General features: G+C 41.3%; 1 protein-coding gene across 4 annotated transcripts; it reads left to right on the forward strand.

Annotated features, from left to right (window-relative positions):
* Nucleotides 1-458: 458 nt before the first annotated feature.
* On the forward strand, nt 459-25,271 carry FBXO38 (F-box protein 38). 4 transcript variants are annotated; one of them, XM_064671702.1, is made up of 22 exons: nt 460-556; nt 2,941-3,082; nt 4,186-4,319; nt 5,389-5,552; nt 5,927-6,092; nt 6,429-6,566; nt 6,884-7,021; nt 7,439-7,532; nt 8,044-8,174; nt 8,487-8,657; nt 8,912-9,054; nt 9,906-10,128; nt 10,776-10,895; nt 11,786-11,965; nt 13,585-14,304; nt 17,453-17,553; nt 17,795-17,897; nt 18,928-19,094; nt 21,459-21,604; nt 22,418-22,521; nt 22,783-22,896; nt 24,145-25,271. In XM_064671702.1, exons 2-22 carry the CDS (start codon nt 2,955-2,957, stop codon nt 24,321-24,323), a joined length of 3,564 nt encoding a protein of 1,187 aa, XP_064527772.1. In that variant the 5' UTR covers nt 460-556; nt 2,941-2,954; the 3' UTR covers nt 24,324-25,271. The 4 variants fall into 4 exon arrangements, with proteins under 4 accessions (XP_064527773.1, XP_064527772.1, XP_064527774.1 ...); XM_064671704.1 differs by having other exon boundaries at nt 473-556; nt 2,898-3,082; XM_064671703.1 differs by lacking the exon at nt 6,429-6,566 and having other exon boundaries at nt 459-556.
* The last annotated feature ends 1,384 nt before the right edge of the window (nt 25,272-26,655 follow it).

Genomic DNA, 26,655 nt, shown 5'->3' on the forward strand with positions numbered 1-26,655 from the left:
ACCCTTGTCATAGGAAGGGACACCTCCCACTAGACCAGGTTGCTCAGAGCTCGATCGCCTGTGATTCTTGTGGGTCCCTCCAAACTCAGGACATACTGTGATTCTACAGGAGTGATTTGGAATATTATTTTTATAAATTACATTCCTTTCTCTCTGGGTGCTGAGCGACCTCAGCCTGCACACTGCTTTAACCCACAGCACGCCAAGGGCACGCCGCCACGCGCGGGCGCTCCTGCTGCCGTGCCACAGCTCCCCACCAAGCTCTTCAGTGGGTTTCATTAGTTCCTCTCCCCGGAGCCCCAGCGGGCGTTCACCGCCCTCAGGGCTCAGCCACCACCGACATGGCGGCGCCGAGCGGGACGCGCCAGGCGGCGCCACCCCCAAGATGGCGGCGGGGGCACGGCCCGCGCTGCCGCGCTCAAGATGGCGGCGGGGCGGGTGTCGCGGCCCCCGGAAGGGGCGGTGGGAGCGGGGCGAGGCGGAGGCGGAAAGGGCCGCGCAGGAAGCGGCGGCCGGGGCTCACCCGCGGCCACAACACCGGGGCTGCGCGGGGCAGGTGAGGGGCTGCGGGGCGGTGAGGGGGGGACGAACCGGGCTGAGTTCCTGGGACGCGGCGGGCGGTGACCCGGAGGCTGCCGCCCTCCTCGCGGCCGCCGCCGCCCGTCCCCGCGGCCTCGCGCCGTGCCCGCTGTGACAGGCCCTGAGGGACGGGGGCAGAGCCGGGAGGGAACGGCGGCGCCTGGTCTGCGGGGAAACCTGCTTTTGTATCGCTTATCTTAGCAAGAACAAGCCTGTCCTCTCTTTTCCCCTCCCCATAAGGAGCGCCCCTACTTATCTCATGCTTGCCAGGCCGTCCCTGGCTGCTCTCTCCACATTTTTCTTTTCTGTGCGGTCTGCCCATGGTTTTTTAAGCTTTTTAAGTTCAGTGTGGTAGCTACTGATCAAGAACACGGCACGTCGAGCTGCTGTTTCCTACAGCATTCATTCTCGTGAATTAACTGAGGTGGGGGCAGCAAAATTCCGTTTGACAGCTGGATTGCATATATAAGGGTTTTTTATTGTGCAGGTTTTTTACTTTTATTTAATTTTTAAATGGGGTCAGCTTGGTAATGTAGAATGAGATGTTAAAGCTGTGCTCGTTAGCTCAAAATACTACCAGGAGGAGCATTTATTGTGCACAAACTGCGTTCTCATAGGGATGAGGTCGTTCTTTTCCCCCTTTTCTTAATGACAGGGACCAAACCTGGGGCAGGTATTACTCGTTGAATTTGTGTCTTACAGGATTCTTCCCTGCCCTGTTGGATATTATCTTTATTTCTCTGTCTTGTGTCACAGTCCTTTTACTGTTCTGTAATGCTATATTGCACCCCAGCACGTGGCTGCGGCAGTCTGGAATTTTTTAGGTTATATCCTGCTCTCTGTTCAAATTGAATTGTCCCAGGTGACTGGGAATCCACGTAATGCTTGTTTTCTTTGGAATCCAGTGTCATAAGTAGTCAGGTTTGGGCTTCATGAAGTTGATCAACATTACAACAGAGAATTACAAACAAATTGACCCCTTCCAGCGAGCACCAAAAAGAAGGGCAGTATAAGAACAGGCAACAAACTCAGTGTCTTTACTTCTGGCTGGAGAATTCCCACCAATCCAAAGGAGCAGAGATATATTTCATGGTATTCACGTGCAGAAGGTGGTAATTTATTTATTTTAATATCACTATTTAAAATTCATGACAGCATACAGTTGTTAACTTAAAATGCATACAAAAATGTGTAAAGTCATGTGTTCTTTCTACAACTAGATCACAGGGAGGCTGTCAATGTTTCAAATTTTGTGCCAGCATATAAATCATTTGTATTGGAGAAGGCTAAACTTTTCCGTTTTCATGAGATATTTTGTTTTTCTCCTCAGTTGCCACTTCCACATAATGTGGTACAAACACTGAGGTGTGTTTACATCACAGTGAAGGCTGTACCAGAGGCTCTGCTGATAAGTTTTCCAAAATCTGTCTTTTCTTTACGAGTTGTTTTTCCTCATCCACTGAATTTTGGCATTCAATCTGTTAAACAGGTTTACTGAGTTAGTGATGCTTTGCCCTCTTCACCAGAGAGCATTTTTGTTCTCGTCTTAACGTTGTTTTACAGTGTCTTATGTTAGTATAAAATAAGTATTTGCTAGATACAGTTGTGAAAATGTCTCTCAACATCTGTATAAGATGTTATTCTCATATTAGCACTGAGTTCATATTTAATTACTTATTTGTTATTTCTCTTAATAATTTCCTATGTTTTTAAATGGAACATTACTGTTGTTTCAGCCCATGTGTGCTGCAGGAACAGTGTAGACATGAACATGTTAGTTCAGTGAAGGGAAGGAGGACAGGATTTCCTGCATGTTGCTGCTGAGGCAATGACTTTGAGTTTTTCTGCAGCTTTGATCTTTAAGTAAGCAACCTGAATATTTTATTTGGTGTTCTAACCTCGAAGAGGAGCTAGTTGGAGGACTTGTAATAGGGCATTTTTTGAGAGGAGGCATTTTAGGAGCCCATTTTTTTTTTCAAAAAGAAAATAAATAATTCTTCTGCTAGACAGAGACTTTGGGCTTTCTTTTCACTGGAGTGTTGAATTGGTGACATCTGTAGTCTCTGCACAGCTTTCCTGTGATTTGTCTTGACCACAGGGTGGTATCTCTGAAGACCTTTTATTCATGCAAAAGAATTGATCTCTGGTTGAACCTGAGGTGGTTTTCCTCTTTGTCCATTTGCCTTTGCTTAGGGGAACTGTCTGGTTTGTCTAATCATTGTCAGGTTGTGTCTGAGACCTGTGCTAAACAAACTACAGCTTGTTTTTTGCAGCTTAACTGGTGTGTCCTCCTCTACTCTGTCCCTTTTCTCTTTCAGTTGCACTGAATTTCATAACATTGTGAACATTTCCTTCCATCAGAAATTGGTGCAAATATGGGTCCCCGGCGGAAAAATGTGAAACCAAGCTCAGTAAACAGGGAAGGTTCTGAGTCTACCAAAGCTGATGAGCCAAAAGATTACATGAACCAACTCTCTCATGAAGTGCTTTGCCACATCTTTAGGTGAGCAGCTCTTTAGAAGTCAATTTATTGTTTATTGTTATGTAGTTTTCTGTTATTTCTTTAGTCTTACTTGCATTGATGCTGGTGACACGTAGTATTCAGAAAGCGTGGCTGTACCACAAGTGAACTGGTGCATAAAAAGGGATGGTAAATGTTATTTTTTCGGTTCCAGAGTTCATTTGGATACTTAGAAAATTAATGTATGTGAGTGTCAAGAATATAGAACAAAGAAGAAATAAATCATTGATATAATCCTGTCCACTAGTGTATAGACATTGATTTGTAGAGCAGAGATACATCTCAGGTAGTGCATAGCTGAAATGCTTGTTTTGAAATTGTTGCATCTGCTTCATAGTGTGCAGAAGGGAACTGGGATGAGTATTTAATCTTTCCTACAATAAAATCATTCTCCAAAATGTTTACTCATCCCTATTGTGTCCAAAACATAATGCTTTCCCAACAAGTTCTTTGAAAACAACAGCTTTCCAAAATATTTGCAAATTGAGCGTGTAGAATGTACTAAAAAATGAAAGTAGGTTTAATTAAACCATGTAGCAACTACTGTGGCAAATGGCTTGGTCAGCAGTATCTGGTTTGGTTTAAATTAGACATCAGGAAGAAATTCTCCCTGTGAGGGTGGGGAGGCCCTGGCACAGGTTGCCCAGAGAAGCTGTGGCTGCCCCATCCCTGGAAGTGTCCAAGGCCAGGTTGGGTGGGGCTTAGAGCAACCTGGGCTAGTGGAAGGTGTCCCTGCCCACGGCATGGGGTGGAACTGGATGGGCTTTAAGGTCCCTCCCAACCCAAACCATTTTATAATTCTGTAATTTATTAGAGAACTAAAGCATCTCTCTGTTTTAATATTATATGTGTACCTTGAATAGTCTAAAGTCAGTGTCAAAAACTGATGAGTCATTCTGCTTAGCAAAATTTCACATTTTATTTGAGCACAGTCTGAAAATTCTGTTTGAATGAATGTTATTACACGCTAGAAATACATGAGTTTGTGTAGTCAGACTTGGGGTGTGCTTTAGTTAAAAAAAAAATAAAAATCAAAAAGGATCCAGCTTCGATAAATCAGAGGGGTGTTTTTTCCTCCCCCAAAGGTACCTTCCCTTGCAGGATATCATGTGCATGGAATGCCTGTCCCGGAAGCTGAAGGAAGCGGTGACGCTGTACCTGCGGGTGGTGAAGGTTGTGGATCTGTGTGCAGGCCGCTGGTGGGAGTACATGCCCACAGGTGAGAAACACCCTGAGCATCACTGGCTGCTCTGCTGCCACTTAGAGGGACATTTATACATGCAAAGTAAATTTGCAAAAGCAGTAAAAGTACTTGGATGTTTTGTTCCTTTTGGCTTATTTGGGTGGCTTCCTTGAGTACGTGGTTTGGAAAGTTTCTGTCTCTGTGTATAATACAAATATTGGGTATTACTGTAGCAGAAATGGGGATTCTCTGTAGCCATCTGTAAATACAATCTGTGTTTGTCTGATTGTTGTAAGGGAGTTTATCCAAGGGTTATTCCATGAAGAGGCTGTTTGCATGCAGGCAGGAAAATATACAATGGAATGAGAGAGCAACTCATCTGCCAACACTTAACAATGTAAGAATAAGTTTTGATGTCACACCTCAAGTCATCTTCAGATCAATAGATAAATTTGTCAGTCTAGGTGAACCCTGTGAGTATTAGGGTTTCTGTTAGATTTAAATCACACTGCTGGGATTTGTTGGGGGAAAGACTAAACGAGTGAATTTGAAAGTTAGAGGAGTTACAAACTGAGATTTATAAGAGCTGATACCAGGCAGGTGGTTAGACCTAGCCTAAGGTAACTTACCTGTTTAAAATCCTTTTTATGTGTTCTCTTACATTAGATTAAAATAAATCTTTGCTTAAAGAAACCATCTTGTTTCTTTGAGAAATGTGAGCTGTGGTGAATAGTGGTGAACAGATACAACTGATCCAGCTGGGGCTTTTTTGAACCATGTAGTTGATAAATGGAATTCCACGAAAAGTAGAGACACAAAGCCTGACAGTCTGCAGAGGCCCTTCATCTGAGAAAGGAGAGAGTATAGTTTACCTTGTATTCTACTGGAGGAAAACTGTAGCAAACCTGCAAAATTCTAGGCCAAGAATACATAGGCCATGATTTCTAAAATGTGCAAGTAAAAGACAAGCTGTTGCTTCACTGAGTACAGCTTTCAACACCATAGAATTTATACTGTCACATAAAGAGAACAGTGTATTTGGTTTTCCCTTTACAGCTGAGTGTCTGCTGTCACACAAATACCAAATCTGTTGTTGTCATCTTAGGTTTCACTGATTCCAGTTTCCTAACGCTGCTGAGGAAGATGCCAGACATTGAACAACTTTATGGTCTTCATCCCAGGTATCTTGAAAGACGCAGAGTCCGTGGCCATGAAGCTTTCAGCATTCCTGGAGTTTTAGAGGCTTTGCAGGCCTGTCCAAATTTGTTGGTGAGTGGTTGGACTCGAGAGACAACCTCCTTCAGCAGCAGAGATGGTGCATGTTAACAGAGCAGAAGAAATGTGATGGGGACTAACTGCTTACAGGGCTTTGTTTTCAGACCTGGCTGTAGAGAGGAGCAGTTAATTGTGACCCTATTTGCTAATTAGTACTATTTTTAGTTGCACCAGTGGGAGTCACAGATGCTCTTAAGTCCAGAAAAGAATTAAAACTGGTCCCTCTGCTTTTAAAAGGGCAAGTCTTGCTAGAAATTAAAGTGAGATAACGCATTATGTATAGTGTGCTACTGAGAAGTTTATGTAGTTAAGAGGATGTTGTTGCTTGAACTGGTGTTAGAGCATTTGCTTTGCTTCCTTTTATCCAGGGTGTTGAGACCTCTCATTTAGAGCTGGTGGAAGCTATTTGGACATACATGCCACAAGTTCACATTTTAGGGAAGTTTCGTAATCGTAATGGTGCTTTTCCAATTCCTCCTGAGAACAAGCTGAAAATACCTATAGGAGCTAAAATTCAGACTTTGCACTTAGTAGGTGAGTGTGGTAATGACGAAGTAGTTGGCTTCAACACAGGTGAACTTAAAGGCTTTGAAACTCTGCAAAATTGTAATTCTTTTTAAGAAAGGGACTTTGGGCTGTGGTATCTTTGAGATATTAGTTGTCGTATATGTGATAGCAGGTTCAAAAGGCAAGTTCTAAAAAACTGTATTGACAAACTGAGGTGAAGAACTTGTATTTTAAGTGTTTACAGCTTTTCTCACGTGCCACATAGCAAAGAAAAACTTCCTTTTTAAAGCCAGAAATTTGTCATACAGTTTGTGGTTTCAAGCTTGTTTAAAATATTTGTTTGTTTTGTTTATGTATTACTAGGGGTGAATGTCCCTGAGATTCCTTGTATTCCAATGCTGAGGCACCTTTATTTGAAGTGGGTGAGACTCACCAAACCACAGCCTTTTAAAGATTTCCTTTGTATCAGCTTACGTGCTTTTGTCATGAGGAACTGTGCTGGTAAGAGGGATTCATACGTGAAGGGGATGTTAGAGCATGTAGGAAATCTGATTCTGTTAAAGTTGCTCAGGCACTAAGTGTAAATGGAAGTCTTGGAATTCAAGATTCTGAAAGCAGTTGTTGTTTTATTCGTGGTGTTGGACAGAAATGTACCCCCTGTCCTGTACGTTATTTGGTGCTTTGTGGTTCTCTTGACTTCCTGGTCTAGATGGATATATGTGCATATTTTTTAATTCTTCCATGTGACAGTCATTGAAAGCATCAATTCAATGATGTCAAGTGAGCAACCTGCTTTGTCTTTGGCCTTTTCTGTGTAGGACCCACAAATTCTCTGAAGTACGTTCCCCTGGTGACAGGCCTGGCTTCTGCTCGAAATTTGGAGCACTTAGAACTGGTTCGTGTTCCATTTCTTGGAGGACTTATCCAGCACGTGGTAGAAGACAGCTGGAGATCAGGTATGAAAGTTTTTGTCCCTCATACTTAAACAAAAATAAGTAAATAAATAAAAGTATTAGCAAATACTGGAGGCATGTGAAGCTTAGCTTTTTTTGTCTGTAGCATATCTTTTCTTGATCCTTATTTTGAAGTTTGGAATGGTTAGAACCATGGTTATGGTGCTAAATACGCTTTTTATCTGGTATTGTTTTGATATTCTAACTGCAATTAATTCTTGACTGATGACCTGCCTTCAGTTGCAATTGTTGGTGAGCAGAACTAGCAAGATTGGAGGAGAGCTGGGTGCAAATATTGGTTTTATTGATTTGCTAAAAAAGATGTTCATTCACTTGTCAAGACAACACTGATGGAAATGTATAAGGCTTAAGGTTGTGATCTGTGAGTGAAATGAAAGAAGGTTGTTTTTTATTTGCCAGGTGGTTTTAGGAATTTGCACACTATAGTTCTGGGAGCTTGCAAGAATGCACTTGAAGTGGATCTTGGCTACCTCATCATAACTGCTGCACGAAGGTACTGGCCTTCAGATCTCTCTTTGCCTCCCTTCTCCTTTTTCAAAATAAATGACTTAGTAATGAAGTCCAAGAAGCAGAACAACTGTCAAAAGTTTATGGAATGCACATTTAAAGTTTATATAACAGGAGTGTTCTGTGGTTCAAACAACTGGAGTATGTCTGCTTCTGAATTCGTTTGTGTCATAAGACTTGTATCCAAAAAGTGTGGTGCTGTTGGTCTCACAATATATTCTTATATATTAATGACAAATAATATACCATCATAAATCATATATTATAAATAATAAATATTATATATACTATATATTTTATATATACAAAAATATATGTAACTGTCAAATACTGCCATAAAGATACAGCAGATAGCCTCTGAATCCTGCCACGATTGAAAGAATTCTTTCATTTTGAGAGGTCATCTCCTTGAGTGTTTTCTGTGGCAATTGTCTTTTGGCATGAATTTTAATAGGAGAAATTCTTAATTACAATTAACAATTCTTAATTACATTCAGGTTGCACGAAGTGCGGATCCAGCCTTCCTTGACCAAAGATGGTGTTTTTTCTGCTTTGAAGATGGCTGAACTGGAATTTCCACAGTTTGAAACTCTTCATCTAGGATACGTTGATGAGTTTTTACTACAGTGTATGACATTTTTTTATATACATAAATTATTTGACAAACATAAGGATTATGTGAATTATGTGTTTTCAGTCATGTGCTAAGAGTGATTAAAAAGAATATTAACGTTGCCCACATTGAGGGTGCTGATTTCATACAGCCAAATATGTTTTTCCTCACTTCCTGAAACTCTTAGTGAAATTGGGAAAGTCTCAGCTTTACTGAACTGAAGGAATAATCTGATCAGTTTTATGAAAAGGGGCTAAAATAGGGAGTTAGAAAATCATGCTATAAAAGGCAAATTTACTGCTGTGTCTGCTACTATCTTTTTCTTAGGTAAAATGACGAGTACGGACTTGGTGAGGTACGGCTTGGCTGATGTGGTTGAAAATCCAGGAATTATTACAGATATTGGTATGAAAGCTGTAAATGAAGTTTTTTCTTTCATCAAGTATCTGGTCATTTACAACTGCCCACATCTACATAACCCAAATAATTGGATCACAGGTATTGCACACCTTTGAAATTTTGGAGCTATTATATGAATTACTGTGCTAGTAAACCAGAATTTCTCTGCTCGTAGTACTGCTTGTTCTATTTCTTAGTAAGTACAGTAGATGATGCTTGGTTTGGAGCCATAATGATGCTGGTAACAGTCAGAATGGAGATACAGAGGATGCTCCTCTCAAATCTGAAAGGGGTATAATGACAAACAAGTGAGAGGGGAATTCTTCAGGAAATGCTTCCTTTCTCTCCCACAGATCATTCGAGGTGGACCCGCTTGGTTGACCTCACCCTGGTGCGCTGCCACGCCATAAAGCTGGATTCCTTTAGTCAGTTCATCGAGTTATTGCCAAGCTTAGAATTCATTTCTCTGGACCAGATGTTTAGAGAACCTCCTAAGGTGAGTTTAAGAGAATGGTTTTGCTTTTTATTGTTGCCAGCTCATTGGAAATACAGTGTGTTCCAGCTGTTATGCATTCTTTTGAAAGTTGTAATTAAGTAGATTGCTAATAAAATTATTCTGGTTTGCTGTTGTTATTATCATGATATGCTGGGGAGAATGATGATGCTTCTGCAAATGGGAGCAGTGGTAAGGTATGATCTTGTATGAATATGTGACCAGAAAATAAGTCTCACATTGATTCTGTTGAGGTCTTTGTGGATACTTCATTTTGCTGCTGCTTTTTATACGATTTCTTTCACACTTGGGGATCTGTTTACAATGCTAAGAGGTTTTTATGGTTTTGTAGTGGGTGAAATAAGGGTACTGTTCCACTCTTGGAGTGGTTTCAAAGCTTAGGAATTTTATTTCTTCGTGTTGTCCCCTCCCACACTGTAACATAAATCCTTGTTAAGCTGCTGTAATGCAATGGAAACTGCCTACGTAGAAAACTGCTTTCTTCAGTCACTAGTTCTATCTTGAGGCTGCTGTGTTCTGGGAAGGCTATATATATAATCTGCTGTTTGTATTAATGTAATATGATCCTTTAGCAAATGGAAAACAATAAAGTAAAATTATGTGCTTTGTGGAATTCCCTCTCAGTAGGAATTTAACAGAGTGTAAGTTTTCTGGGTTACCAACCTGAACATGGACCTGTGCAATGCATAAGGAAATATGAGGGACAGTCTCCCTGTTAATGTTGTGCTATCCCAGACATTACCAACAGAATGCTTTTTCTGTTGGCATTAGGGAATGTTGTTGAGATAACTTATCAGTTTTTTCAAATCTTAATAGCTGCTTTCTGTTCTCAGGGTTGTGCTCGTGTGGGCTTAAGTGCAGGCACAGGAATTGGGGTCTCCTCTGCCCTAGTCAGCAATCAGAACTCTAACAATGACAATGACAACAACAATAACCACCAGAATAACAATAACCCAAACATCCACCACAACAATCACCAACACCCAAATGACCAGAATGAGGAGAATGAGCTGCGCCAAGATGGTCAAGCTGAGGAGCAGCAGATTGCAGCTGAGGGTAATCTTTGTGAACCTGTGTAGGAAGTGATTTTATTTGCACTGACATAGATAGGGTGATAGAGAAGGTATATATGGAAAGCTTGTTGCTCTTTCAGTTCCTGGTAGCTTTAATCCTTCGGGGGGGCTGTCTGCATGTCTCTGATACCTGTGTGATAAAAGCTGTCATTGTGTGGTGTCTGATGGCTGTTACAGGCACACTGCAGGGCAGTGATGTGTGTCAGTACAGGTGTTAGCAAGGGACAGTCTGTGTGACTCCTCTGGGGAAGTGCCAAGTGTTTTCTAGACTCCTCTGGTCAGAGCTGGGAGAATATCAGTGTCGAATGGTATATTTTTAATATTTCCCAGCAAAGGCAAAAGTCATTGGAGGGAATGAATATGCAAATCCTGGTTATGCTGCTCACTGTGGTAGAACAAGACTTCTGAGGAGGAGTGGAAAATTTGGGTTAACTAAACCCTAAAAGTTAGGCTGGGGCTTTGGCTAAAGAGATGTAGAACAAATATGTGAGCGACTTTATGCAACCCAGAGACTCTCTGAAGGAATCAAGGCAGCTGTTACTTATTTCTTGGTGATTCTGACTCTCTGTGGGTGCTTGTGGGCTTTGTTTGTTCTGTTTCCTATTCTTGACCTTGTCTTCATCTTTTCAGCACTGAATGAGATGGAGGAGGTGGCACAGGAAGAGGAGTTTGCTGCTGGGCAGGGCCAGAATGAGCTCCCGGCTCACAGCCAAGCTGTTGTTCCTATGGAGGTGGATGAAGAGCAAGCAGGTAACTCCATATTTGGAAAGAAATGACCTTTTGGTATCTCCTTCTTGAGGGGGTAAATATTTCAATGAGTCTGGTTTTGGATGCTTTTCTTTAGCTGCATTGTCTGTTGTGTTTGGAATAATGATGCTAGCACAGCTCAATTCTGTGAAGAAATTTATTCTGTTTTAAAGTCTGTTTTACAGTCCAGAGTTCTCTTTGCATATGGAGTGAAATACCTTGATCTTAAAGCCTTATTTTTGTGCTCAGTATAATAAGAGCACAGGAGGCCTCAGTGAACTTGTCTTGTGCCTCTGGTGTTGATGGCCTTACTTATTTCACTGCAGCATGTGGATTCTTTTTTGCCTTTTTTTTTTCAAGCCAGAACAACTTGTTCCAGTGTTAATTTTATTTGTGTTAGTGACACAAAGCAGTCTTGATCTCTTTTATAGCCACTATTTGCTGGACAACATAATTTTCTACTGAATATGCCAAAACACAAAGTAACATCCTTGTATGCTGTATCTGCTCAGTTTTTCAAGATTTAGAAGGATAAATGCCAATGTTCTGGCCAACATTTCTGTCGTTGTGGTAGAGGTTTCAGGGACTGTTTATAATATGTAGTTTACTCATACAGTTGTGGAAGAACCTTTAAGCTGTTCTGAAGCAGAGAAACATTACAGGAAACTTGTGTTTTGTTTTCCATTGTGACACTTTTCCCCTTCCAAACTAGAATGCTTTAGTGCTGAAATGCTCTTCTTCTCTTTAGATTTTAATAGAGGAGCCACAGAATGGTTGGCTCATTTAATTAAATTAATTTCTTACCATTTTTTCAAGCATTTTTAGAAGTTCTTCAGCACTTTAATCCTTGTTTGGCTTATTTTTACATGAAGTGTTGGTATTCTACTTTTCAGGACCAAGTGGCATTCAGCCTGTTGTAAAAGCAACACCTATTACTATCCACGATTCAGACAGTGAGGATGAGGAGGAAAACATGGGGACTTCAAGAGCCTGCATCTCCAACAGCATTGCACAGAATTACTCAGATGGAGAAGAGAAAAGCAGAGATCCAGTGGAAACTAGAGAACCTTCAGGTGTGGAACGGAGGGGTTCCTGGGCACTGTTAAGCAACATTTATTTTTAAGCTTCAGTCTTTCCATCTTGTTCAGTTTTATGTCTAGCTTTGTTATGAATCTAGAAGGACATATTTATTTCTCTGAGCTTCAATCACAGATACTGTATGGAAACAAAGAAATAGTGGTGCTGCACTGATCAGAAACCTGCAGCTCCTCTTTTGGATTTTTAAGTGGCCAGAATTTATCATGTCTGTGAAGCCAAATTTGCAGCTCTGTTGTCAGATGAAGTAAATATAGTGTTAAGCCTTTAGGAATATTTAGCTAAGCAGTTAACAGAAAAATCTGGCATTGTGAAGAACTGAGAAATATACTGGTCTAGTACTAGTTTAATTTCTGCAAAGCCTAGGACTTAGCAAAGCAGTAATGGCTCTTCCTACTGTAACTGGCATACTCTCTACACATCAGTCCTTCTCCCGTTTAGTACATGTATTTCAACAAGACTGGCAGTTCCAGCTTGGGAACATGTAGAGTGCTGTGCCTGTAGTGTGAATGTCAGTTCTGGTTTGAGGATGAAATAACCTGTGTTTGGACAGAATTTGCATAAACTTTTGTACTGTCAATTATGAGGATTTGGTGCTTGGATTAGTGTAATTAGCAGAGAGGATTAAGACAGTAGACATTCAGAAAGAGTTTCTTCCCAGAAAGGTCTGTCAGGCATTGGAAGAGGCTGTCCAGGGCAGTGGTGGAGTCACCACCCCTGGAGATGTTCAGGGAATGACTGGATGTGGCACTCAGTGCTCTGGTCTGGTTGACAAGGTGGTGATTGGTCACAGGTTGGACTCGATGGTCTTGGAGGTTTTTTCCAACCTAAATGATTCTGTGATTAAGTTCCTGTTGTGATTTGTACATTGTTTGGTGTGGCTTTTTTATTCATCTGTGAACTGAGATTGCTGTTACCTACTGACACCACACCCCATACCCAGGAGAGGGAGCTGAAGATTGCAACTGAAAGCAGAACTTTAGTACTGTCTCTGTAACTATTTGATTCCTCATTTGTATTCCTCCTATTTAGGAAAAGAAAAGCCTATTTAGATTGGATACTAGAAAAAAATTCTTCCCTGTGAGGGTGGGGAGGCCCTGGCACAGGTTGCCCAGAGAAGCTGTGGCTGCCCCATCCCTGAAAGTGTTCAAGGCCAGGTTGGATGGGGCTTGGAGCAACCTGGTCTAGTGGAAGGTGTCCCTGTCCATGGCAGAGGGATTGGAAATAGATGATCTTTAAGGTCCCTTAGAGCCATTCTGTGATTCTATTCTTAGTGTGTCTTTCATATTTTTGTGCTTTGGCCTATTTAAACAGTGAGCTGCTCTGTGACAATATGAGCCTCTCTGGCAGATTTGTATCTCATTTACTGACAAACACCCCAGCACATCACTACAAAAATAGCTGCAGGACATCACCGAGAGTCAGCAACTGCTAGAAATATTAATAATTCCCATAACATAGCATGGTCCTGATGAGATTTGTCATTGGCCTCTAGGCTACCTTCTGTTTTAAGTAGTCTTTAACAGAGTAGCACTCAGCATTTATTTAAGCTGTGTTGTGGCTTGTCTCATTGTTCTCCCTTCCTTGATTCTCACAGTGAGTGGTAAAGGCAAGACACCCCTGCGGAAAAGATGCAGTGCCAGCCAAGGGGGCCAGACAAAGCAGTTCCACACGGAGGAAAGCAGCTGTGAAAAAGGCTGTCAAGTAACCAGTGAGCAGATTAAAGCAGACATGAAAGCAGCAAATGACATGCCTGAAAGGAACAAAAGCAAAGATCCTTATGCAAGCTGCAGTAATGCTACAGGATCAACGGGAACATCCAGCTCCTGCAGTGCTGCTTCTCCTAGCCCTGACTGTGCACAGACAGCTCATGGCCACTGTGCTGGCACCAGCCCAGCAGCTGGAGAGGAATCCAGGCAGTGTGTCTGCTCGCCTTGTAAACGGGAAGGTTCTAGTGAGAGAGAGACTGAGGAGAGCTCTGTTTGTTCCAGGTGTTCCTCCTACAAGCCTCAGGACACACAGCAGAGGACTAGTGGGGGTTGCGATGGGGAATGTCCATCCACGAGCGGAGCCTGCAGGAACGGACCAAGCAGCGCTGGGGCAGATTTTGCACTTAGGACACGGCCAAACTGTGGGGCTGCAGGAGACACAGGGGAGGAGAGGACTAGTGGGAGTGCCTGCGGGGCTGCCAGCGAGGAGCAGAGCATGGGCACACAGCCCAGGAGCTGTGAGCTGGAGGACAAGGAGGAGTATCCTCGCCGACCACTAACCAGAGCCAGGAGCAAGCTGTCCCACGTCCCTCTGGTGTCGGAGCCAGGTATGACTTACACACAGATAGTAACGTCTGAGTAAGCTGCAGTGCTGCCATGAGACGGCGCTGAGCAGCTGCAACACCCACAGGTAGTACTGGTGGTAAACATGAAATTTGTTAGTTAATAATTTCAAACCAAGTGGTTTGTCAAAGGGTCTGAATACTGATGGAACAGAAATTACTTGATGTCACTGCCATGACTAGGTAAAATAAGAGATTTCTCTGAAAACACCAGTGACTTTTTTTCTCCATGCAAGTCCTTCTGTATGTGTTATCCATACATTCTAAACAGTATTTGATTTACTCATTTGAAAAGCAGTTGCAACTTCTGTTGATAGCTCTGTGTTTCTGTGAAGGCTGTTATTCATTGGAACATAAGACTGTCTCCCCTATTAAGATCCTCCCTTCAAAAGAAGGAAGACAGCAGGTACACTTACATCTTGGCAAGAAGGCAAAGGTTAATAACTGGTACTTTATCAACCAGTAATTATAGTTGGGCCAAGCTTGTGGACCTGCATATTGGGTTCTGCTTCCAAGTGTATAAGGCACGGTGATCAAACTTGTTCAAAATAGTCCTTTTGTTAAATAGGTTTGTGCTTCACATTATTGGTTTGTACATTTTACATAAAATAAAATAAAACTCCTGAAGGGCTGGAACGAAGGGAGAAAAGAACAGATGTGAGAAGGGAACTTGCTGTTTCTTTCAAATATACTTGTTTTCCAAAATAGTGATCTTAGTCTGGCACCACCTCATATATCCAGGATTCTTTGTTGAGAATATCTGGCAAGTAAAATGAAACTGAAAAATCTGTGTGTGTTGGAGGTAGAAAAGACTGATAGCAAATTTGTACCTCTGTTAACATGGAATGATTCAAACACAGTCTGTCCTGGTGTTTTTCCAGTTTATCTTCATGTGCCCAAGTGTTAATGAAACCTGAATCACCTGGGATGCTGTTCTGCAGCTAGACACATCTCAGATTGGAGAGATGATCTTCCTGTTAAATTAAAATGTCAGTTTTCTACCTTGCCCATTATAAGTAATAATTAATCTGCAAAAATCAAAAGAAAATATTTCCTCTCTATCCTCAGCCATTACCAATGCATGAAGCTAAGTCAGTCAGATCTCAGTATTAAATTAGGGTATGTTTCTGAGAGTATGTCGGCTTTCAGGTTTCAGCTGTTAGTCAGGAAAAAAGATCTGTTCTGCTTGTGGAGAAAAATGGTTGAGTATTTGCTATATTTAGCATACATAAGAAGAATTGCTTTCCTAGCTCCATACAGTTATGTGTATGTCTTTATGCACTTTTCCTCTTTGAAGCATCAGGTGTTAGCTGATGCCTGAGGCAGAATATGAGACTTGATATGCCATTTTTATTTTTTAAATCTGTATTTTACACATAGGACAGTGAGGCTGCTTCTGCCTGGTGTTACAGGGCTTTTCATTACTAGGACAGAACATACAGCTCCTTGGAGTATAACCTGAAAATGCTTTGTTGCACAGTTGGAAATGTTTTTTCCATAAATGGTCTAAAAATGTGCCTTGAATATGACAGCTTTCTACTATTCTAACATAAAGGACATTGTGGTTTTCAGCTTCTGTAACAAACTGTGTTTAATATTAGAAAGATTATTTTCTTTCTCTTAAATGATTTACTCATTCTAAACAGTGCTTTAAGCCAAATATTAAAGACTGTGAAATTTTAAAAGCATTATCACCACAGACTAACTGGCTAGAGGATGACTTCTGTAATTTTGATTTTTACTTTAATCAAAATGTAAGCCACACTTGTACTGTTTGTTTTTTTTAAACTTGTTTTAGTTTGTATTTGTAGTGAAATTTTTCACATTTTAAACCGCATGTTACTTTAAAACTTCTGTAAAGATTTCTTGGCCCAAGGCTGCATCTCAAACAATTCTACACAAAATCGGGAAAATTTTTCCTAGAATCAGGCTAGGAGGTATTTCACTGTCTGAACATACTCCAGGAACTGTCAGAAAGTTCCCTGGGGATGATGATTCACAGGTGCCACAAGTCGAGTATTAATATTCCATCTCTCAACCTGATCCCCTAAAGCAGGGACCAGAATTCTGGAGCTCACAGCCCACTGGATGCCACATAATAGCTTATATATATATAGATGGAATTTTATTATAAGTAAGAAAAGAGGTATTTTTTAATGTTAATGGTAGTTTAGCATGAAGTATGTGAAGGTTGTGAGGTACATTCCAGGTTGTCCAGGGAAGCTGTGGCTGCCCCATCCCTGGAAGTGTTCAAGGCCAGCTTGGACAGGGCTTGGAGCAACCTGGGATAGTGGAATGTGTCCCTGCCCATGGCAAGGTGGTGGAATTTAGGCTTTAAGTTTCATTCCAACCCAGACCATTCCATGTTTCTGTGAGTAGTTTGTATATAGACTTTAATATTTTGCACATCTTTCTTGACTGGGAATCTTTGTGGACATGACATATGTTTTAACAAAAAAGTCAAAGGAAGCTTATTGTTAGTAAAATAACTTCTAATTTTGATCTGTTAATCACAGAAAATTAATTGTAGGGCATTTTTTTCTCTTGCTGTTGGAAGTAATGGTAGTGGTCATTTCTTTTTGAAGACTCATCCTTCAAATCAAGCAGGAATTTCATGTCATTGGTGCATGAAATGGAGTAAGAAGCAACTTGGGAATGTTAAGTATTTTATACCTGGGTATCCTTTGCAATATTATGAAAAACTTAGTGACAGTTATGAAGAGCAGACTTTCAAGTAGTTTGAGATTATTTCTACTATTCAAACATTAAAGCTATTTTTGGTTCTCATATTTGTCAAGGTTGTTCTGTTTGCTGCAGTAACCTAACAATTAATATTCTGTTCTCTTCTTGGCTCCACATCTTTCAGTGATGTTGAACTTGTAGGTTCAGCATTCCTGTGTTTTCATCTATAAACAACCCACCCCCCTGCCCCAAGTTATTTAGTGTGAATGATTCTGAGCACAAACCTGAAAGCAGGTTTTGTGCAAGAAGATATAAAGTTGTTTTCAAGCCACACAGATGTTTTGATCTGTAAGAAATGTATGTTCTGATTGGCCATTTTCAGCCAGGGAATGCCTCCACTGTTATCCTGAAATGTAACAGAGGAAAGATTTCTCCATATTTTTGTTTCCAGAAGTAGCCAAGCCAAAGCCACGGCAAACTACCAAGCGGAAAAGGACAGCTGACAAGTCCACAAGTACCAGTGACCCAGTTATTGAAGATGATCATGTTCAAGTAAGGGCTTTTTCTTCACTTCCTACAGGTTTATCAGCTATAGCTGATAAATCACCAGTAGCCTACTCTGTAACTTCAAATACCCATTGTGAACTGAAGCTGTATTATATTGAGTAGTATGCAGTTAATATCTTTCCACATCTGGCAGTATCTTTTAAAATTCAGTGTAAGTGTTTATTTGTTTTTTACCCTGTCATACATTTTTTCTTTTTTTTTTTTTTTTTGGTTAAATTTTCACCAGGTACTGACTTTGAAATCCAAAAACCTTGTAGGAATCACGTTGACCAATTGTGGAATAACAGATTTGGTACTGAAAGACTGCCCCAAAATGATGTTCATACATGGTATGTAGTTCATGTTTTGCTTGTCTCCTCCATCTGGCATTATTAGGAATTCTTGAAACAATTCAAGTCAGTCCATTGCTTATTTTGTATTCATCAGCTGCATTGCTGCTTGTCAGGCTGATGCTTAGAACACCAAATATTGCTGCTTCTCAGTTTGAGTGCCTTTCCTTATAACAGGTTTAATAAAGATTAATATCTGCAAATCAACAGATGAAATTATCTGACAATTAGGAAGATGAGTAGTTTATTGGAGAGTGATAATACAATAATTGGAAGTTGATGAAATGAGTTTCAGAGTAGCTTGTTTTTATTCTCTCATTTCTTCATGCTTCCATAGATTATTTAGCTGACATGATGATACTTTCCTCCTTGACATGATAAAAATCTGTTTTCAATTATAGCACTTAGGTTGCATTACATTCACATGCCAGGGCGTGTGACTGTTCCTGTATTGGATCATTTACTGTTTTCTGCAACATCTACACTTAAGACCTTTTCTTCTGACATGACATATATTTACTTAGCAGAGAATAAAGAAATTATTTCTTTATTCCAGAGTACGTCTCAGAACATACATTGATTTTGAACTGAATTTTGGTTAAATGAGCAGTGTTGCTAGAAAGGAAATAGCTTTATTTTCCATTGTGTGGCTTCACAATACTCTATATTTGATCTGATTTTGAAGTCAGTGGTTTTCAATTGTGGCAGTCCACAGACCATTTCAGGAGGCTTTGTGAAAGGAAACAAAGGGAGAAAAAGGTTATTGTTAGAAGAAATTTGACATGGCCTTTTAAAAGGATCCTTCTTCCAAGTTCAAGAATTAAAAGTTTGATCATAATATGGAAGAAATGAACAGCTGGTGTATTTCTCTGATATACTTAAATTGCCAGCTTAACTTCAGTTATGTAAGTACGAGAGAATTACTTGTTTGCCTTCTTTAGAAACTGTCAGCCTTGAAAATCTCTGACAGGAGGCTCCTAAGGTCTTTTCAGTATTGTTTCCTTTAATAATTTGGTTTGCTCTTTTATAGCTACAAGGTGCCGTGTGTTGAAACACTTGAAAGTAGAAAATGCACCAGTTGTCAATCGGTTTGACTATGCCCAGTGCAAGAAGTTAAACATGGATCAGGTTCTGGATCAGATTCTCAGGATGCCACCAGAAAGAAACAGGATCATTTATCTTCGTCCGATGCAGCAGGTACACAACCAGCCTGGATTTCATTGTGAACACACCTGAAGTTCTGCCTATGGTTTTCAATTGATGCGACAAATGTAAATGTTACAGTAACACAACTCTGAGAAACTTGCTTATTAAAACTTTAGACCATCAAGGCTTTTATTGCAGAATCTGGAACTTGGATGGTACTGAGTTTTAAGACTTAATCTTACTACCTCCAGTATTCTTTGCATCAGAAGATACTGTAAGATATTGCGATGCACTGAACTAATTTCAAACTGAATAACTAAAAGAAACTGTGAGAACTCAAAGGAACTGTAAGAACCTAAGTGCTACTATAAGCTGCTAAGTGATACTATAAACCAGCTTACAGCTATATATAAGCAGAAGCATGACATAGGCACAGGTATCTGAAATCTTTGATCTAAGTCTATTCTATTAGATTTAGTAACAGCAGTTAGAGTTTGGAATAGACAACTCTGCTGAAGGCAGCATCCTCTTGTGATGCTGAACAGTGTTTTAAGACAGTTGTGGTACTGGGAGCTGTAAGAAGTGACATTTATCATAGAATCATAGAATAGATTGGGTTGGAAAAGACCTCCAAGATCATCAAGTCCAACCCCTGATCCAACTCCAATTACTATATTATGGCACTAAGGGCCACATCCAATCTCTTTTTAAAAACCTCCAGGGATGGTGAATCCACCACCTCTCTGGGTAGGCCGTTCCAATGCCTGACAACCCTCTCTGTAAAGAATTTCTTCCTAACATCTAACCTAAACCTCCCCTGGCAGAGCTTGAGCCCATGTCCCCTTGTCCTGTTGATGGTTGCCCGGGAGAAGAGACCAACCCCCGCCTGGCTATAACGTCCCTTCAGGTAGTTGAAGAGAGTGATAAGGTCACCTCTAAGCCTTCTCTTCTCCAGACTAAACAACCCCAGCTCCCTCAGCCTCTCCTTATAGGACTTGTGCTCAAGTCCCTTCACCAGCCTCGTTGCTCTTCTCTGGACCCACTCCAGGACCTCAATATCCTTCCTGAACTGAGGGGCCCAGAGCTGAACACAATACTCAAGGTGTGGCCTCACCAATGCAGAGTACAGGGGAAGGATCACTTCTCTGCTCCTGCTGGCCACACTGTTCCTGATGCAGGCCAGGATGCCATTGGCCTTCTTGGCCACCTGGGCACACTGCTGGCTCATGTTCAGCCTTCTGTCGATCAGCACCCCCAAGTCCCTTTCCGCCTGGCTGCTCTCCAGCCACTCTGTTCCCCAGTCTGTAGCGCTGCAGGGGGTTGTTGTGGCCAAAGTGCAGGACCCGGCACTTGGCCTTGTTGAACTTCATCCCATTGGAGTCAGCCCATCTCTCCAGTCTGTCCAGATCCCTCTGCAGAGCCCTCCTGCCTTCCGGCAGGTCGACACTCCCTCCCAACTTGGTGTCATCTGCAAATTTGCTGATGATGGACTCAATCTCCTCATCTAAATCATCGATAAAGATGTTAAAAAGGACTGGGCCCAGCACTGACCCCTGGGGAACACCACTGGTGACCGGCTGCCAACTGGATGCAGCTCCGTTCACCAGCACTCTCTGGGCCCGGCCCTCGAACCAGTTCCTGACCCAGCACAGAGCGCCCCTGTCCAAGCCGTGGGCTGCCAGCTTTTCCAGGAGTATGCTATGGGAGACAGTGTCAAAGGCTTTGCTGAAGTCCAGATAGACCACATCCACAGCCTTTCCCTCATCCACCAGGTGGGTCACCTGATCGTAAAGGAGATCAGGTTGGTCAAACAGGATCTGCCCCTCCTAAACCCATGTTGGCTGGGTCTGATCCCTTGTCCATCCCGTAGCTGCTGTGTGATTTAGTGAGTTTAGGTCATTTCACACGTATTTAAGAGGGTTTAATTTAAGATCTGGAATGTTGGGGGGTTTTAACTTTATCACTCTTACCAGAGCATTCCGTATTGTACTTGTGGTGCTGCTTCTCTCCTGCTTTCTGGCTTGGTCTCCCAGTGAGGGATAAAAATGAAGGGGTAATAAAAACCCAAAACCAAACCACCAATCCCCTCCCCCTAAGCCAGAGACAAATTCTGAGATGTGAATGTAGTTTTAGACCGTTATGTAATTTTATGAAGTTTGCTTACATATTGGAATTGTGAAACACATCAGGAAATAGACATTTCCTATCCAATTCCACTGCTTGAGAAGATTCATTGACAAAGCTGTACTAGGAAAGTTTTAATTGTGTATTTAATTATGTATGTTGTTAAAATTTCTTTTTACTGGACACATTCCCCTAGAATTTGGGGCATTTGGATGTCTGTGTGCTCTTGACTCTACAGTCACACCTCTTTGTTTCTGTCGGTCACAAGTCTTTGTTTCCTGCTTTTCCCAGGTTGACACATTGACTCTGGAGCAGAAGATCTTTAGTGGCCCTTATCCCTACCACATCTGCATCATTCATGAGTTCAGTAACCCCCCCAATGTCCGCAACAAGGTGCGAGTTCGGAGCTGGATGGACACAATAGCAAATATCAACCAGTGAGTACCTGCCCTTCAGGGACTGTGCAGAAAAGGTGTTCACTGCTCAGGGAGCAGCTGCAGCTTCAGTCAGACCTGCTGGATTCTGTCAGCCAAATCAAAGAAAAAAGCTTTGGTGACTAGGGAAATTTGAATTCTAGACGGTGCAATGTAGAATTTCAGTGTCAAGATGCATCTCATACAAAACACGGGCTATAAACCTCTCCATGTGGAAAATACTACAAATTCTCCTACAATAACCATAGAATTCATCATATAATTCATGCAGCAATAATGCAATTGTGCATTGAAGTAGTCAGGAAGGTGGAGAAATACCTTCAAATCTGAAAACAAGTTACCTTTAAAAAAGAGTGATTTACTCCAAGAACTAGTTTCTGTGGAAGGTGATGTTCCATCAGTATGAGCTCCTTAGAATTCCCATCAGCAGGAGATTGTATAGAGTGGCTCTCATCCAGCTGGTTTTAACCAGTGTTTTTGTTGTGCTGGCTTTTCACTAAAATTACTAAGAAAGCAAATTTACTCCTGAAGTTTGGTTTAGTTGCAACTCTGTTGGATTGTTCCTCAATTGGATAGAAAGGTGTGCTCAAAGATACCTTCACTGGTTTCTCACCCAAACTGTACCTGCTGGCTGTGGTTGCTCTCCAGAGGGAAGGGATTGATTCTGAGTTGGTGTGAGGGTCTTGAAGAAGTGCTTCTATGGATTCAGGCTCATTAAAGGAAAGGTTGTGCAATAGGATTTCCCATTTTGTTTTCCTTCCCCCCCACCTTCCCATTTCCTATCACTCCAGGCTATAATCTCTTCCTTCTCTCTAGAGAGCTTATTAAATATGAGTTCTTCCCTGAAGCTACACGAACTGAAGAAGACCTGAAGAAATACACTAAGTACCCTTGGGGCCGAGATATTTACACTCTAGAAGGTGAGTGCTCATAGACAGCTGAAAGCTGGTGACAAGTCTCTTGTTGAGATAAGTAGCTTTGCATCATTACAAGAGACATGGGTAATAATTCTTGGGAGGAAAGTGGAGGAACCTTGGCACAGTGGGGGAATGAAATGAGGAGATGCTTTTCCTGCATTAGAGTGACCAGTCTATGTGATAATCAAGTTTACTTGATGAAGAGTGATGATGCTGCAGGAGCAACGTTGTGCTCTTTGGATCCTCATCCTGTCTGTCTCCTAGGCATTGTGGATGGTGCTCCTTACTCCATGATCACTGACTTCCCGTGGCTGAGGTCCCTGAGAACAGCAGAGCCCAACAGCTATGCCAGATATGACTTTGAGGATGATGAAAGAAGTTCGTAATCTGGTTTGATGTGTTCAAATAACTTGTTGCTTGTTCCAAGCTGACCTTTATTTTTCAGTTTTCTAGTTCTTGGGCTATTTTTGATAGACTGTGTTGGGAGCTGGATGGGTCCAGCAAAGGAGAGGGCAACAGTGCTACAGCAGTGTAAGGAGCAGCTGGGGCCCCTAATACTGACAGAAGCAGAGCCCATCTGGTGCTCAGCCTGAAAGTGTGATGGGTTTGTCACATCTGGATGCATTTAAAACATACACAAAGTTAATTCTGTGGTGTGTAGTCCCAGCAATTTATGTTCTGTAGAGTTTACTGGCATTGCTGCTGAAGGCTCAGCTGAACTGCTGCCTCTGGCTTTGCTTTGCAAAGGTTGTTAAGGTAGGCTGAAGAGAGTCTAGCAGAGAAAATGTGAAAACTCAAACTTGGCATAAAAGAGGAAAGAACTGGACTTAAAAACTCTGGAAAAGGTGATGTGGATTAGTTTTTGTTATAGATATGCTTCTATTTAGGAGCTTGTCTTCTCAAATATTATAGTAGGTAGTTCCTAGGGCTCAACTGAAGACCTTGCTTGGTAGCAGAGAAAAGTATGTTCCTTCACTACTTAATTAGGAACATCTTGGAATCTCCTTCGTTAGAGGTATTTTTAATTGACATTGTTTTGGATATTCTTATCTAGCTCTGTTTCAAGGGCATGAATCTCAAGAGGATGAGGAAGAGATTTTCTCTGCTATACCTTTCTCTGGTTTTCTTTTTTAAATTTTATTTTAGATTGATTCATAGACTTAATGCTTGTACATCAGTATGTAGGCTGAGTTACCAAAAAAAATTAAATGTGTTTGATTTAAAGGAGTAATTAGATTAAACATGATGTTAAAGCCCTAAAAATAAAGACGAGCCTTCTGCTTTATCCTTAATTGCTTTTGTTTATAAAACATTTAAGTGATCACTGGAATGGGTAACATGGAAGCACGTCAGAGAGGCCTCAGGGAACGGTTGGTGTTGCTCTGGGATTCCCTTCACTCACAAACATGAAGTTGACATACATTAAATAAGTATGGGAGCTATTGAAAGGTTTCAATATAGGGAAGGCAGAATACCTCTTCTGCTTGAATAATATCCCTTAAATGTAGCTCCTCAACGGAAGGTTTTTCCGTTTGCTTTGGTTTCCAAGACTTAACGCAAAGCAGATTGGCTTGTGAACTTCTCTGCAGGAAACAGTCTAGCTTTTATTCTTGTGTGCCTTCCCAGCTACTATCTATGCCCCCCGGAGGAAGGGCCAGTTGTCTGCAGACATCTGCATGGAGACCATCGGGGAGGAGATCTCGGAGCTGCGGCAGATGAAGAAAGGGGTGTTCCAGCGCGTCGTGGCCATTTTCATCCACTACTGTGACGTCAACGGGGAGCCCGTGGAGGACGACTACATCTGAGGGGTGCTCCCCCAGCCTGGCACCCCCCCTCAGTTCTCATTGGCACTGCTGGCCAAGAAAGCAGGTGGATCCTTTCCGAATGCAAAGCATTTTCTTGAAACACATACTTTGCAGTTGCTCTCACTCATTTTGGAAAAAAGATTATGTAGTTAAATGTATAATGAAAAGTAAAAATTGTATACTAAGATTTGTACATAGAGGAAACAAAAGAAAAAAAACCTTCCTAATACTGAGACTTTATTTCATATGTTTATACAATTTAATTTAAATTCCATTTTAATGAAGGCCAATAATTAGGAACAGGGAAGAATATTTGAACTTTTCAGCCCATACAATTCATAGCAGTATTTTTTTTCCTTATAAACAGAATTCCATTTGCTGTGTTCAAAAGAGTCATCAGAGTCTCTTTTAATCTGTGCCTTTTTCTTGAGCATTTAAGAGTCCAGTCTGAGTAAACCTGTTGAGCACAATCTTTGTGTCTTGTGTGCATTTTTCAAAGGGACAGAATATTCTACAGCTGTTGCAAAGAAGGCTAAAGCAGGAAAAAATGTAGCAAAGTTGGTGATCTGTGGTAGTTTCTAGAATTATCAAATACATTTTGGGGGAAAGGAAAACCCCCATGTTTAGCACCTTGGAAACAGAAGATATGTTCTAAAGCGTTTTGTACTGTTCAGTTTCATTTGAATAGTGTATTTGACTCTGTACTATGAAAAGTAAGTTGCTAATTGTTGGTTCCACTCTCTTTAACATGAATTTGCACATACTAGCTGGCTGTAATCTGAATTTTTGCTTCAGGCAGGCAGAAAAAAGGGGTGTGTAATTGCTTGGTTACAGCTGTATCAGCACAGGATCCATCTGACACAACCAGTGAGCTCTCGGGCTGGGTCGTGCTCACTCATGAATGCAGATTTTCCATATGGTCAGTAAAAAGCTGCTGCTATTTGCCCCGATTATGTGTGTTTGTTGTGTATTGAAAATGCCTCTGGTTCCCACAGTCCCACAGGTGTTTTCTGTGTATGTCCAGAATTTGCTGTGAGTCCAGGTATAAAAATGCACAAATTAGTGTTGAACTAGCTGTGCTGTGCTGTCAGCAGTGTGTCCAGGGGGTGGGAGACCTCTGAAGGGCCAATTTGCTCCCTCTGGAAGTGTCTCCTTGAATTCCCAGCTGTGGCTACACAAAGGCAGCTCAGCTCTGCCAGGCCATCAACTCTGGCTGGATCTCTCATCCATGTTTTTTTAAAGTTGCAGAGTTACCAGCCTAAAAAATGACACTTCCTGTGGTAAAAGCCCTAGAGCAGGTTGGTTTATACCATTATATAATTTTGCACATCGTAATGATTGTGATTCTCTGAACTTTGGTGTAAATGTGATTAATGGGGATTTCTATGACATTTAGCTCTGTAGAACTGAAGAGGCAAAACTGCTTAACACAGCAAAACCAGTGTTGGTTTTCTCTGCATCTCTCCCTCTGTGGAAGTTCTTGAGGTAATGTGGAACTTGAAATATATGGAATAAGAGGAAGAGAATGGTGGGAGCAGCAAGAGATTTGGTATAGCATTTTCTCACACCTGCTTCCTACTCTAACTGGAGGTGGAGCACTAAATACCAGATGAGTGAATGTTGTTCAGTTTGCTTTAATGCAGGATCAGAGTTAATGATTTAGTTATAACATTGAATATATTATCTATGGTTAAATGACATTCAGACAAAACATAATTGTGACCCTTTCTAGGAGTGTTTCAAGTAATGTGAGTCATTGATTCAGTCATGTTTACCATTTTAATACAGGAAAATGTTACAGAGTTTCTAGAGTATTGCACCAGATCTCCATCTGGTATCTCTTAACTTCAGCATTTTGAAGAAGTATTTATACAAATAATGTTTATTTATATTCAATATTTCTGTAAGCAGTTGAACCTTGCAGTAGTTTTAGCTTCTTAAAACATGACTCCCATTTTACACATAGTGGTGATGTAGTGACTTAATTCACTGTGTGTCCTGAGATCTAGGGGTGATTGAGGATCTCGGATAAGACTGGGGAACCTGCTGTCTTCAGTGTCTGAAACTGAGGAAAGGAGCAAAGCAGAGGAAAATAATTATTTTCCTGCACAACCTTTGTTAGTTAAATATATAAATAATTATTACTGGGACCTGGATGGGTATAGTTGGACTGAGCAGGAGCTGCTGCACAAACTATAATTTGCCCACCAATTTGGCTTCAGTGGTGATGTTGTGCTGGGCGTGAGCATGTCCTCAGGGCTCTGCCAGCTCCAGATGAAATGCTGCCCCAGGGCTAAGGGCTGGAAATGCCTTCAGTTGTTTTCCACCCTGA

This window comes from Pseudopipra pipra, chromosome 15 (genome assembly GCF_036250125.1).
Source record: "Pseudopipra pipra isolate bDixPip1 chromosome 15, bDixPip1.hap1, whole genome shotgun sequence".
NCBI classification, from domain to species: domain Eukaryota; kingdom Metazoa; phylum Chordata; class Aves; order Passeriformes; family Pipridae; genus Pseudopipra; species Pseudopipra pipra.